This window comes from Panthera onca, chromosome A1 (genome assembly GCF_046562875.1).
Source record: "Panthera onca isolate mPanOnc1 chromosome A1, mPanOnc1 haplotype 2, whole genome shotgun sequence".
Taxonomy (NCBI): Eukaryota; Metazoa; Chordata; class Mammalia; order Carnivora; family Felidae; genus Panthera; species Panthera onca.
The window spans coordinates 134,364,289-134,379,662 of NC_138339.1; the positions used below are offsets into that span (position 1 = coordinate 134,364,289).

Here is a 15,374-nt window from a genome sequence, read left to right on the forward strand (position 1 = left end):
GAACAAGCTTTGAAAGCTATTTGCGGGCTACTGGTTGATTTAGGGCTCTCCCTTGCATCCTGGAAGTGCCCTATAGCCAGAGGAGAAACACATTTCTCTATAGACGTTTAGAAAAATCATAAACAGGATTATATAGATTGAGAGAACAAATGTGTTACTGCTACTCATGCAAAAGCTTTAAAGGGTTTCCAAAACAAAGAAAGGTCTCAGGGATTGCACATATGTAAGTATTAGAGAAAACCACACATAAAATCACAGGTTGGAAAGGGATTGTAAGTATAATCTGCCCAACATTCTTAATATTATAAATGAGGAAATTAAAAATTACAAAATGAGACCATCCAAAGGGGTGTCATTTAAAATTCATCATCTCTGAAAGTGTGCCTTTGACATCTCTCAGAGTGCTTTTCTTTTCTTTTTTTAAAAATTATTTTTGTTTATTTTTGAGAGAAAAAAGACAGAGAGACAGAGCATGAGCAGGGGAGGGGCAGAAAGAGAGAGGAAGACCCAGAATCTGAAGCAGGCTCCAGTCTCTGAGCTGTCAGCACAGAGCCCGACGCGGGGCTCAAATCACAAACCACAAGATGACGACCTGAGCCGAAATTGAAGCTTAACCGACTGAGCCACCCAGGTGCCCCTCAGGATGCTTACTTTCACATTTGTCTGGTGCCGTCAGCCCCTGCCTCCTGCTCTCATTCCTCTCAGGGCCACGGACCCTTGACACTTTAACCAAACCTCCTTTCCAATTTCACGAGGCACTGTACCCTTGTGGTTAAAAAGACTGGCCATAAAGGGGATGTGACTATGCCTCCACCATTTAGTAGGTGTTTAAACTGAGACAAGTCATTTAATTGTTCGGCACGTCTGTTTCTTCATCAGTAAAATAGGAACAAGAATTGTACCCATGTCACGTCTGCCACAAGTATTAAACGTGACTCCTATAAAGCCCTTGCGGTGATGCTGTGCACATACCAAGGACGCAAGGACTATTACCGTCATCATCATCATCAATATGACCCAACTCCGGCACCCTTTCATGTCGGCAGATTGTCTCTGTTGCCAGTTTACCCAAAGAAAGGTCATCAGATATGAACCCCCTCAAGCTCTCCCCACCTTTGCCCACTAGCTCCCTGATTCTACACACCTCTTGATATCTCTGCCAGCCCTTCTTTCCTCTTCATGCCATATCCAGTTCTCACTCCCATACCCAGTGCCATTTTTGGCTTTCTCCAGCCACCTCTGTTCTGTGTACCTGCCTCGAAGCCGTGAGCTCTGTGAGGCCAGCGAAAGCTCCACATGGGTTTCCTTATCCCCAGCATCCAATACAGTTCCTTGCACACAGCAATCACTCAATGAAAGTTCACACCATGAACACGCGGATGACCTTCATGGAATCATACAGCTCATTCAATCTAATTAAATAGAACAACCATTCACTCTGCTCCAACCACATGCCAGGCACAATGGAGGCTAACGAGATTAATAACACACAGCGCCTGCCTTCTAGGAGTTGTTTTTCATGCCCTGAAAGAGGAAGAGGGATAGAAGATTGATGAAAGGATGGAGAGATGGATGTTGGGGGGAGGAAAAGGGAGAGGGGGAAGAGGAGGGAAGGGAGAGATGGAGGTAGGTTAGATTGATGTCATATAGGCTAGGGTATGCATTAGAATGTCAATAAAAGTAAAATATGAGTGAGGTTTTTTTTTAAATCATTTAATCAAATTTTAAAAGAAGCAATATGTCTGAGTTCAGTCAAATAAATCATGATTTTACTCCAGGGGAAGAAACTTTGTACAGTCTTCTGACACACTTGTTTTGTTTGTTTGTTTGTTTGTTTGTTTGTTTTGTTTTGTTTTTTTTTTTATACAGAGAATACATTGAGATCCAGGAAGACTGTCTGTACGTCACAGACAGGAATCCATCCGTCCATGGACAAAGTAAACGGTCAGATTAAGTCTCCAAGGGAAGCCTTTGTAAACCTTCACCTGTGAAAGTACCTGTTCCTTATTCTACCACGTACATTAGTAAAGAAAAAAAAACACACACACAGAGATAGCTGTGTGTGACAGGTATTGATTTACTGCCATCTGATTATCTGGAGTGAATGATCCTGATTATCAGGCAGAAATTGGGTTGCACAGTAGGATAAAGGAGAACCATGTCTGGAAGCCAAGAGATTCTGTGGGTTCCTAAGAAGTATTTCCACGCCCAGAAGTAAAGGTCAACAGAGAAATCAACCAAAAAAAGGGGGGGGGGGCAGGACAACTGGAGATTCAGATCCTTCAAGGGGGATAAAGATTGAGGTCGCTCCACCAGGTAATGAACCCCAAGCAGTTGAGGTGTGAGGGAGGAGGGGGAAAATACAGAATGAGGGGTGGAAAGAGGAAGCCGTATGTACAGTTATAGCCTTGTAACAAATGACAGCAAGGAGGCCTGCAGCAGTTTTTAATATCTTCCATTTGTTCTATGCATGTGTTTGTTTGTAGATGCTATTTTCTTTTTTCCCCTCTCTTTCCACTTTATCTTATTTTATATACAAGCGGTTCTAAGTCAATTTTAGTCCAGCAAACACAATATTCAGTGGAACCGTGACAGAATTTGAGGAAAAATTCATGTCATCCATAATGGCTATGTAACCGTTGGGTCTTGTATCTCCTCACTTTGGAAAGAGAGTGAGAATGTTTTTACTTGTAAGACGGAGAGCTGCATCTTGTTAGGTGGAAATGGAGGGTTGTTTCCTTGACGTACAAGAATTCACATGTATGTACACATGGGCAGAGAGGAGCTCAGTAACCAAAGGACTGGGTGTAACAGTAGTTATCACTTTATTGGCTCTCGGTGCTAAATTTATCCATTAACCTGTGCTCTACAAAAGACAATATAGGCCCTTTAAATAGTTTTACTTTGCCAACTGACCAAATGTTAAGCAATCTGTAGAGGGCGCTAGAGAGACACTGCAGGAGGAAAGTTCTCTTTGGCGGTTCCAGCCTGCTAGCTCAACTGACTCCTACAGGGCAGGTGGCTTCTCCAGCACCCTGCTCCTGCCAAGCAAGCACAGGGGGAGGCACTTCTGCAGCATCCGGCTCCGTAGCACCTACATCTTGCATGGTGCCCAGTTTCTGCAACACGACCAGCTTCTCCAGCCCAGCTCCAGGCTCCCGGAAGCATGGGCCACTTCTCAGCACCCAGCTCCTACACTAGCAGGCCAGCTAGCTAGGGGCTAGCAGCACCCGTCAGCCAGCAACTTCCGCTGGCATCCCTCTGGGCCTTTTCTGCAGCAGAGCACGTCTCGTAAGACACTTCTCCACAAACAGCTTTCCCAAACATCCTATAGTGCAGATTTCTAGCAAATTCCAGAGGGCAGATGTCCATCACATTCTACCAGAATAGTACAGCCTCTTGCCGCTCAGTGAGCTGTGGCGTACCTTCTCTAAGAACATCTGGATCCCAGCCCTAGTGGGGATTCCTTTTGGACATCCTGTCTCAGCCCTAGAAGTAGTGGCTGCTCCTTAAATCTGCTATTCCTGTGTTCTTTCCAGTGCTATTAATTCTACTAGCCAATTCTTCATTACTCCAGTCCCCTGTTATAGTTAACAATGTTTCATAAACTTCCCTGTGTCAATATGTCAGTTTGACAAACTAATGGTAAGATATTAACAAGGGGGAAAACTGGATACAGGTATATGGTAACTCTCTGCCATCTTGAAACTTTTCCATAAGTCTAAAACTGTTCCAAAATAAAAAAGGCTGCTTAAAAAAAAGTAATTGTCGTTTCTGTCTCCGGATTGGACCCTGACCGATGCAAGCAACTAGTCTGATTATCAAGGCAATCATTTTATGGATCTAATATATATCATCCAGTGTGTTCATAATAATAACCAGAGAGGAGGGGACAGAGAAATAGAATCTTTGGAAATGAGGTCATATAAACTGTGCTACTTAGTAGATTACTCGAGCGTGCATTTTGTTTCAGGAATTATTTGGCCTAGAGTAATTAAACTATACACTTTCTAACAAGTGATATTAAAGTCACTGCTGCAGACAAAACCCAGGTAACAAGACACAGCGCTCTAGCTCAGAACAGCATTTTCTTATGTGATAAAAGGTATCAGAAATGTTTTCCTCAGAGCACCTTTGAAGACTGTCTGTGTTTATTTATGCTTTTGTTCATTTTAAAGCCAAAACGTGAGTTGTAAAGAATAGACTTAACCTTGCGTCAATATCGTATTCTAGGACGGAAAGAAGAGGTGTCCTCAGAATTCTAGAAGCTTCATGCAAAAATCAGTGAATTCCAAAAGAAAGCAACAAGTTACATTTTAGAAAGCCTCACCTCCAAAATAAGGCAACAGTTTGTTTTCTAGAAGGCCTAAATCAGTTCTGGAAAGTCTGAAACTCATGTAGCCTTTTCTTCACACAAACACTCATCTGGTCTGTTCTCTCAGCTTGAGGCAGACGTAGTTCTTGGTAAACTAACTCTGAATAACCACTGCAACATACTTGCCAGGGAATTAGTAACAAATCTCACTTTTCAAATACGTCCACTCTTTTCATTGCCACTAGTTTATATAATAAAGTTATTTTTCTTCAAAATGTGTAGGCGCAACTGATTTTTAAGCTGGAAAAGTTAATGAAAGCGACATTGCATTTGAGGTCAGTCGGCCAGAAAAATGGCTGTGAGCCAAATCCCACATCCCAAACATTTGCCTCTGCGGCATGTGAACAAAATGCCCACTTTCCTCCTGATCTCCAGCAGAAGCAAAACAAAACCCTGCAAGACAGTTATCCATTGGAATTGGAAGCCTTTCAGTGGCAGAAAGACACACACACACACACACACACACACACACACACACGAGCGCACGCACACACACACACACACACACACACACACACACACTCCCTGTTGAAGATACAATAAAAAGGCTCTTTCACACAGAATGTTCTGTGCACGGGCAGCACAAGGGACTAGTCCTGGAAATGCTGTTTTGGGGACAGCCAAGAGATCACAAGCCTAAAACAAGTAGTTTCAACAAGATAAACAGTAATCTCCCTGATTCCAATCATAAGCAAGTAAGAATTCTTAAAACCGTTTTATCCAAATGGCTTGAAATCCCTTCGAACTAGTTTCAGAAAATAGTAATGTATGAAATGAGGCTGAATTTGTGTTGTCATCCGATCCTGCTAATTTTTAAAACTATTCTTTTCTTTCTCTAAACGTAATACTTCGGGCATTAAAATTCAGTTGCACTTTGATTCCCCCTCACGTTTTTCAAAGCAAAAGGGAGTACGAAGAGACAGGAAGTAGCCACAATTACACGCGCGGCAACGAGCTAGCCAGAAAACCAAAGTTTTAACTGTGAAATTTAGAAGAGCAACTGTATTACATGAAATTCCACTGCCTAATCCTCTTAATAAAGAATACTAGGTTTTAAGTGCAAGCTGTTCATAGTCCAAAATACCATTATGTTAGAATTATAATTCTAATTATAAAATTATAGAATTATAGAATTCTATATTATAATAATTCTAATTATAGAATTATATAGAATTATAGAATCTAATTCTAATTATAGAATTATAGGATTATAATTCTAACATAATGGACACAAATTATATACCATATTACCATTTGATTTAATACCAAAATGTTTGTGAATTTTCAGTTATGACCAATATTTCTCCCCAACGTTTTCTGAGCGAGTACTGATTATTTGCATACCAGATATCAGAGAAAAATAAACATACTAAGCATTGAAAATATCTATTTTACTTCTGATTTAAAGGCAACAAGTGATAAATTTTAATCACCATGGAAGTAACCTTGATCAGTCAACATGTAAAAAGAGCAGTTAGGACATAACAGTTACGTTACCACAACAGCTTTCCTGAACCAAGGAGCCTAAATTCTGGAACACATATTGATATTTACAGAAGTACCAGCATCGGACTATTGACATCTTTCTAAGGACCTTTCTTTATCCTCAATTGACAACAGTTCTGAACATAATATATACACTGATGTACAAGAAACTGTCTTCATGAGTTGGACCGGGAACCCACACCATACTCTGCATAGGCAACAAGAGGGAAACCCATGGTTCAGAATAAGCTGCAGACAGGGGGGCCCATGCAGCAGAAACACTCCGAGATGGACAAGAACAGGTGGAAACTTACCACTAGAGCAGTTGGTCCCACCCCAGCCAGGCTCACACTGACAGGTGTTCGGAGCAATGCAGCGACCGTGGACACATTTATCAGCACAGTGGGCTGTCAGAGAGAAAATCAATCAAATAAGGAAAGTTGGCACAAGAAGAAAAAAAAAAAAAACCCAACAACACAGCTGTTTCACATCCCAGTCTCAAGTATCACTTAAAAACAACATGCATGCTTGACAATTTCCTTCAATCCATTCCTTGGCCCTGTCAGGGTCCGCTGTGCAACCAAACAATTCCCCTTCTGACTGTGAGATCTCCAAGTAAATTCCTTCATTTCTACGATTTCATTCTATGTCATGCTAAATTAGGAAAGGAGTTGCAAGAAAAACTGCCTCACCCACATTTTTAAAAAAATTATCAGTGACTACCGAATATACCCTCTTTGTTTCAGGAGAAGCATACATATGGGTTCAGGAAAAAAGCCCCAAAGGGAGATAGTGGGACTCCAGAGCGACAGAGCAGACCCCAGGGTATTCCCTTTCCATAATACCTTCCCTGGAAAGCAAAGTCAAATTTCTTTGGGTGCACGTTACTCCCAACTATGACACAGCAGAACGAGATGCCCTTTTCCTATTAACAAAAATATTCAAAAAATGTCACTGAGGTCTTCAGGGATTAGTAAATCTCCATTTCTGTTTCATTAGTAAATGTCTTAGGTGTGGCCTGACCCGTGGAAGTAAGGGTTATCACCGCAAACATGAGCGGACAGGTAGACTGACATTTCCAAAGCAAAGGTCTGTAGCCTGGTAGAAAGGAACATCAAATATATTCTGTGCCAAACATAAGCATTACCTTCAATGTTAGCGCCACTCACTTTGATTAAACACCCTTTAGAATGGCTGGATATACGAGTAAATTGTGAGAAAAATACGGTGTAGTTTGGGGTTCAGATATTCCAAAATTTTATGTAAGGATGGGATGGAATAAGGTATCCTATGCTTTACAGATAAGTTTTATTAACTCACGTCTTATTACAAAAGTAAAACATATTTTAAACCAATAAGCAAAGTAAACCTACCTATGGTTCCATCAACTGGTAACATTTCTACGTATGGAGACACTCAGGAAATTTTCCCTATATATTTTTCTCCTCAAAGAAAAAAAAAGAATCTTAATATTTTTCAATTTTCCTTTCCATTAATATAAAGGTAAAAATCTTCCCACATCATTAAATATTTTTCATGTGATTTAGGCACAATTATGTGTATAGTTTACATTTGTATATATACTGTATATACACTGATATACATAGTATATATTTACATATGTATATATATGTGTATATATTTTATATACAGTTTCTGGACCAAAAAATGATAACCACTCCTATTATTTTTATCAAAAAGAATTTAGACATGCAGAGATCTAGGGGAAGGCATTTTAGATGAAGAAAAAGCAAAAAACAAGGGGGGCTAGAAAGAAATCAAATGAAAGTGAGAAGATCTGTTTGGGTGCAATGTTCAGAGCAGTAGCTTTAGAAGATGTAGACCTTCCATGAAAAAATGCTCAACATCACTCATTATCAGGGAAATATAAATCAAAACCACAATGAGATACCACCTTACACCTGTCAGAATGGCTAACATTAACAACTCAGGCAACAACAGATGTTGGCGAGGATGCGGGGAAAGAGGATCTCTTTTGCATTGCTGGTGGGAATGCAAACTTGTGCAGCCGCTCTGGAAAACAGTATGGAGGTTCCTCAAAAAATTAAAAATAGAACTACCCTGCAACCCAGCAATTGCACTACTAGGCATTTATCCACGGGATACAGGTGTGCTGTTTGGAAGGGACACATGCACCCCCAGGTTTATAGCAGCACTATCAACAATAGCCAAAGTATGGAAAGACCCCAAATGTCCATCAACAGATGAATGGATAAAGAAAATGTGGTATATATATATATATATATATATATATATACACACACACACATACACAATGGAGTATTACTCGCCAATCAAAAAGAATGAAATCTTGCCCTTTGCAACTATGCGGATGGAACTGGAGGGTATTATGCTAACGAAATTAGTCAGAGAAAGACAAAAATCATATGACTTCATTCATATGAGGACTTTAAGACACAAAACAGATGAGCATAAGGGAAGGGAAACAAAAATAATATAAAAACAGGGAGGGGGACAAAACAGAAGAGACTCATAAATATGGAGAACAAACTGAGGGTTGCTGGAGGGGTTGTGGGAGGGGGGATGGGCTAAATGGGTAAGGGCCACTAAGGAATCTACTGAAATCATTGCTTCACTATATACTAATTTGGATGTAAATTTTAAAAAATAAAAAATAAAGTTAAATCAAAAAAAAAAAAAGATGTAGACCTTCAAAATCAAAGTCAGTTGTTAGGACTTTATTCTGAGAATTAGCTGGGAATATTGTAAGAAACATATAGAATTATCACAACAAACCACCAGGTACAGGACACCACAAGGGAATAAAGTGACCATCAACTTGAAGAACTAAAGACTCACTTCCTTCACCAGAAGGCCATGTGGTGAGGGACGCCACGTCAAGTGAGCTTGGGACGTTGGGCCGGTGTAGAGATATTAACACTAGCATTGCAAGGAGATGCTCAGCAACTTCCCCAATACTTGATTCAGACAATCACATATTTCACTGTAATTAAAAGCAATATCAGCCTGTAACATATGAATACACCGGCTCTCTAATATGTTGCCTCATGCTGCCAGGTTAAGTCAGTACGTGCCAACCTCAGGGTTCAGCATCTCCTGCCATCTCTATGCATGTGTTTGGTATTGCAGATGTGCCATTCATTTGTAAGGTCATGGCTCTGCACTGTTCTCTAAAATGTAGATTTGCACACACAAGCCAGCAAACCACCATACCTGGAGTATGCAAGGGTCGATTCAATGCCACAAAAGGCTCAGTCTAACTGCACAGGGGACATGCGCTGGATGCTGGATCACACCATGTTATGTGGCAGCCTGTGCACACAGCCACAGGACACTCCCACCTCACCCAGAGCACTGGCACCCACTGTAATACGTAAATATGACAGTGCCTTATCTCACTCGTCTTACGCACTCAGGACATCTCTGTCTGCGGCATGTTGCAAACCTAAGTCTTCCTACCCCGATTTACCAATTTCTCCTTACTCAAGATACTGAAACTATTCAAAATGCCGTTCGCACATCTAAGAAGTTGTAGAGATCAGATCCTAGTCGCCTTTCGTATGAAAGAAGAGCTACCCGAGAACACAGAAATTGGATATGGCGGCCACTGAAAACAAGGGTTGCCCATATCCTCAAGTTTCACATTTTTGAGATCGCTGAGTAATGAATATGAATGCTCTCATGTTTGATTCCTGATGGGATAAACTTTGTGTTTTATGAAATGAACACCAAGCAGTCCAGTCAGCTACAACAGATAAAAACAATAATCCTGTGATAGTAATGTCAAAATCCAGATTATTTTTATAAATGCCTTGAACTAACATTTGGCCAAAGTCTGGAGCAAAATGTCAATAGATAGTTAGCAGCAAACAAATTCATCTGTAAATTAATGAGAAACTGGAAGGGGGAATCTGCTTCCCTAATGATTTTTTTTTTTAATTAAAGCTAAAGCCAATGAAATTGCCCCTGAGCAGTGAAGCCTCAAGTCAAGTAATTATCTAAGTAATGCGGAGTATTGTTGGTATGGATTCCAGAAGGAAAGAACACAAATTCTACTGCCACAGTGCAGAATCCTCACACAGCATTAGATTCTGTCACACAAGTGCCATCTGTGTTCCAAGCTCTTATCCCACCAGCTCTGGACTCTACACATCTAATAATAACCTTCACCAAGAAACAGCTGGACCAGCAGGAGCAAAAGGAGACATCAGAAGGGAAGACGGTAAACTATAAAACTCTGTGCTTTCAAACATCCCAATTTGCCACATTGCAGGGACACTTACTGTGGTGTATATGTTGACAGTGACCCTTGCCCAAGGACATCAGCTGAGCTCGATCCCTACCCCTGTCCCATCTTCCCTCAGTTAGCTTCGGATGCCACCCACTCTGGGGGCTATGCCTCCATAACTAAAGCACTGCATGTGAGAAATAAAGTAGAATAAAGATGTCGATTTGTCCTGTAGAAAATCCCAAAGTAGGCACCTGGGTGGCACAGTCGGTTAAGCGTCCCACTTCGGCTCAGGTCATGATCTCATGGTTTGTGGGTTCGAGCCCCGCGTCGGGCTCTGTGTTGACAGCTCAGAACTTGGAGCCTGCTTCGGATTCTGTGTCTCCCTCTCTCTCTGCCCCTCCCCTGCTCATGCTGTGATCTCTCTCTGTCTCTCAAAAATAAATAAACACAAATAAATAAATAAATAAATAAATAAATAAAGGAAAATCCCAAAGTGCCCTAGAACGAGAAAAGGAACAGAGGTTCCCCTTAACAAATGTTTAATCACTTAGATTTCAAGAATAGTTACCTAAAAAATAATAATAATAATAATAATAATAATAAGTACTAAAGACCCATCACAAGTGTGGCTCTCCTATCCATGGAAAACAGGCTCTTCATGTGTGTGATCCATGGAAAACAGGCTATCCATGGAAAACAGGCTCTTCATTCCCTCTTCATGTCCTTTCTTCTTATTTTTCAAATCAGGAAAATGCTAGCAAAGACGAACTATCCCATATGATTTAATTTCCCCATCTCCCTTGAAGAAGATCATCGGATTTCATATTCTGAGATTTTAGTAGTCTTTTTTAGAGACCGGATGTAAGTAGAAGCTCTGGGCCCACACTAAGCACTGCTGTAGACGCATCAGTGTCTTGAGGGTAGCCAAGACATCTTTTCCCTCAAGAGCTGGCAGGCAAGAGACACTGATGAGAAGTGAAAGCTGTGGACAGTCTGTCTGCCTGATGGACAGGTGAGGACTGACATGATGACCTTAAGATCTTCTCTAATTAGGCTCCTATTTCAGCCTTAGATCCTAAATCCACTTAAATCCCATTACCAGTGCCACGGACCTCATTTCTTTCACGTGTAAATACTTGGCTTTAATACCAAGAGCCACTAACGATACTCAATAGTTTTCTCTTCTGTCATGTACATTTCACTTTGGATTTACACCTAAAAAAAAAAAAAAAAAAAAAAAAAAAAGAGTGGGAAGACTAAAGATTCCTTTATAAACCAACTATAACTCTAAATACAGTGCTTACTGTTGTTCTAATGGATATAATATCAATTCGTGTAAATTAATTTGAAAAATGTTTCCATGATCAAAGTATCTTTTGAAAATAACTGTCCAATGGGAATGCAAGCCTTCCAGACAACTCATCTTTCCACAGAAATTCCTTTTATTCTGGGGCACCTGGGTGGCTCAGTCGGCTAGGTGTCCGACTTCAGCTCAGGTCACGATCTCGCGGTCCGTGAGTTTGAGTCCCGCGTCGGGTTCTGGGCTGATGGCTCAGAGCCTGGAGCCTGCTTCTGATTCTGTGTCTCCCTCTCTCTCTGCCCCTCCCCCATTCATGCTCTGTCTCTCTCTGTCTCAAAAATAAATTAAAAAAAAAAAAACAAACATTAAAAAAAAAAAAGAAAAAAAGAAATTCCTTTTATTCTGGTATTCTGAATTAAGAACACGGGTCAAAATCTTGCCTGCACTCATTTATTCTGAGTTGCTATAAAAGAACACATATTATTAGAGTTAAAGGTCCCTTTCCCAAATATAATCGCCACATTTTTTTCAGACGAAGAAGCCAAGACTAGAAATATGGAACGGGTTTTCTCAACATTCATAGCTGGTGGTAAAGGTAGAAGGAAGAATTAAACTCTTGTACCTGGCTCGCAGTAAACCAAAACTTATGATGGATTTTAAGTGGGGGGGAGGGGGGGAGCAGAAGTGAAAAGAATGGTGGATGTTTTATGCTGGGTCAGATACGAGGGCAGGTGAACTGGGTAGCTAGGAGTCATATCCAGCCTTTCAAAAATCTGACTGATACTATAGTGTTCAGGTATAGACAGGAATAATCTTGTTTTCATATTTCCAAATTTACACTGCAGCCTCTCCTATTGTGTTTGTTTATAAAAAGGAAGGGACGTCTCTTTCCTCCCATTTAGTATTAACTGATGTAACAGGCACATTGCTAGCATTACTGTAGATTCAGAGATGGCAGACGAGGGACTCCTTCCTACTCTGCAGAGGAAGTCAAATACAAGCTCCGCAAACTCCATAGACACAGAGCAGAATGCAGCCGTATCAGCAAAATACTGCGAGAGCATACTCAAGAATTCCATTTCTATGACATGCCCAAGGGACAAATCTACAAAGACAGAGAGTACATTAGTGGTCTAAGATTGGGAGGGATTGGTGACAATGTGGGGTGATGAAGATGTTCTAAAATTGATTGTGTGATAGTCGCACAACTCTGTGAATATACCAAGGGTCACTGAATTGTATACTTTAAAGAATACTATAAGAATTATACCTCAATAAAGCAGTCACAAAACATACTGCGGGAAATGCAGGAGGGGAGCGTTTAATTGCAACTGGGGTGAAATCAAGGAGGTTCTCATGAAAGAACATCTGAACAGAGGAAGTGAACACCTTTATAATACACTTGCAGGGAAGAGTGGCCAACAACAGCTGTTGCCTTTTCCCTTCTCCTTCCATCCCATCCCCAAAGTTGCCACACCCACTGCTTGGGGTCAGAGCTCTTGCTCCCCAGCCACCAGTGGTGCATATATGACCTGCCGTGATGGCTGATCAGTCATGGAAAGGGAGAGAACACGGGGAACTTAGAAATCTGCATTGAGGCAGTGTAATAAAAAACACTTAGCTCAAATTCCTTTCCCTCCATTCCTAAATAGGGCTTTCATGGCCCTTAGGCACAGGCACAAAGAGCATTTGCTAGCAGCATCTTTGGCAAACGTTGCTAACTGTATACCTAACGTCCATCCTTCTTTCCATCCTTATTAACAGAATCCCACTCTCACCAGGGACAATAAGGTACCCAGCAATAAACTACATTTCCCAGCCCTCTTTCTGGATTGAAGTGTGCAGGAAGAAAACAGTGTGGGGGACAGACTTAATTGGTAAGTGTAATTCCCCTTCTCTTTCTCCATTCTGATGCCTAGTGTGTGAACAAAATGGTTGAATCTGCAAATACCATCAAGAACTTGAAGGAAGGACCCAGAGAATTGTGGAAACTTTTGCTCTGAATTCATTGTGTGCATGAATGTATGCCACAAAGCAACAACTTCTGGACTTCTCATTACATAAAGATAATAAACCCTTAGTATGTACCTGTTTCTATTTTTCAGGCATCTATTTATTGTAGCCAAACACGATTCCTAACTAATACATTGCCCTTTTGGGGGATCTTTCAGGTGAGTGAGTTCCTCAATTAAAAAAAATAATAATAATAGGAGAAAATTATTATCTCAAAAAAAGGCTGAAAAAGCATTTGGCAAAATCCAGTATCCATTTCTGATAAAAAATTTTCTGTGAACCAGGAACAAAAAGGAGATTTTCCTTTTCCTTTTCCTGATAAAGGGCAAATATGAAAAGCCTACTACTAATGTAATAAAATAATGAATGTTCCCACCCATACATGCATGATTAAGAACAAGACAAGGAAGTTTGCTCTTATAATTTCTATTCAGCATTGCACTGGAAGTTCTAGCAAGTATAATAAGGCAGTGAAAAGGAAATAAAAGATATCCAGACTGGGAAGAAAGAAGTAAAACTGCTTTTATTTACAGATTATATAAATATATCTCTATATGTAAAATATCTGATGGAATCTATGAAAAAAGCCACTAAAAATAATGAGTTTAAGGAAGTTACATATACAAAATTGTACAAAAAATATACTTCTATACACTAGCAATGAACAATCAGAAATTGAAATTTTAAAAGCCATCTACAATAGCATCGAAAAGGGCAACTCTAACCAAAAATGTGAAAAACGTGTACACTAAGAATTAACAACACTGCTGAGAGAAAGTAGAGAACTGAATTAGTCAATCTGACCTATTTGACACTTACAGAATTCACAGCAGCAGAACATACATGCCGTCTCCAAACAGAGACAGACCTTGTTTATAACTCCAGTGATTCAATATTGTTAACATATCAATTCTCCCCAAAGAGATCTATACATAGACATAGATTCAATACAATACTAATCAATATCCCAAGCAGCTTTTCTTGTAAATATTGACAAGCTGCTTTTAAGATTTATCTTCATGGGCCAAAACAACTTTAAAAAGAAATACAAATACTACTTAATTTAAAGACTTATGATGCTTATAAATACATGTGACATTGGTGTAAATATAGACAAACAGATCAGTGGAAAGGAAAAGACACTCCAGAAATTAATTTACACATATATGCACAATTATCTTTTTACAGAGCCACAAAGGCAATTCAGTGAAGAAAGAAACAGTGATGGAAAATTGGAATATCCATATGCACATCAGCAAATGTGGGTAATTGCACACCAAATACAAAAATTAACTCAAAATGAATCCTAGACCTAAATGTAAAACCTTAAAGTTTAAAATCTGTAGAAGAAAACAGAAGATAAAACCTTTGTGATCTTGAGGTGGGCAAAGATTCCTTAGATACAGCACCAAAAACACAAAATGTAAAAGAGTAAATGAATCACTTTGTCCAACAAAATTAAAACTTTTTGCTCTTCAAAAAAACATAAGGAGAATGAAAAGACAAGTCGGAGAATGAAAAGACAAGTCACAGAATGAAACTAATATTTTTTTAAATATTATCTGATAAAGAAGTTGCATCCAGAATATATAAAGAGTAGTAAGAAAACAATCAGTGTAATTACAAATAAATAAATAAATAAATAAATAAATAGGCAAAAGATATGAACACTTTAGCAAAGATGTACTAATGGCAAATAAGTTCATGAAAAGATGCTCATTATCGTTAATCACCAGAACAGTGCAAATTAAAATAACAAGATAATACCGCATAACTGTTCAAATGACTGAAATGAGGAAGACTCTACGAAGGGATGGCATAGATGTGGAGAGGCTACAACTCTCCTACAGTGCTAGTGAGAATGTAAAACGGACAACCACTTTGGCAAAGTGTGGCAATTTCTTAACGTGTTTATGGGTGTTTGGATTGTTTGGAGGGTTCAGCTCTTATAAATAAAGCATCTCTGA

The 15,374-nt window shown here is 39.7% G+C and overlaps 1 protein-coding gene across 1 annotated transcript in view; it reads right to left on the reverse strand.

The window, feature by feature from the left end:
• Positions 1-15,374, reverse strand: part of MEGF10 (multiple EGF like domains 10) — a 181,622-nt gene that overhangs the window by 86,948 nt on the left and 79,300 nt on the right. Inside the window, exon 5 of the mRNA XM_078451403.2 lies at positions 6,175-6,267. Within this exon, the coding sequence (XP_078307529.2) occupies positions 6,175-6,267 (93 nt within the window). The remainder of the gene's footprint in view (positions 1-6,174; positions 6,268-15,374) is intronic.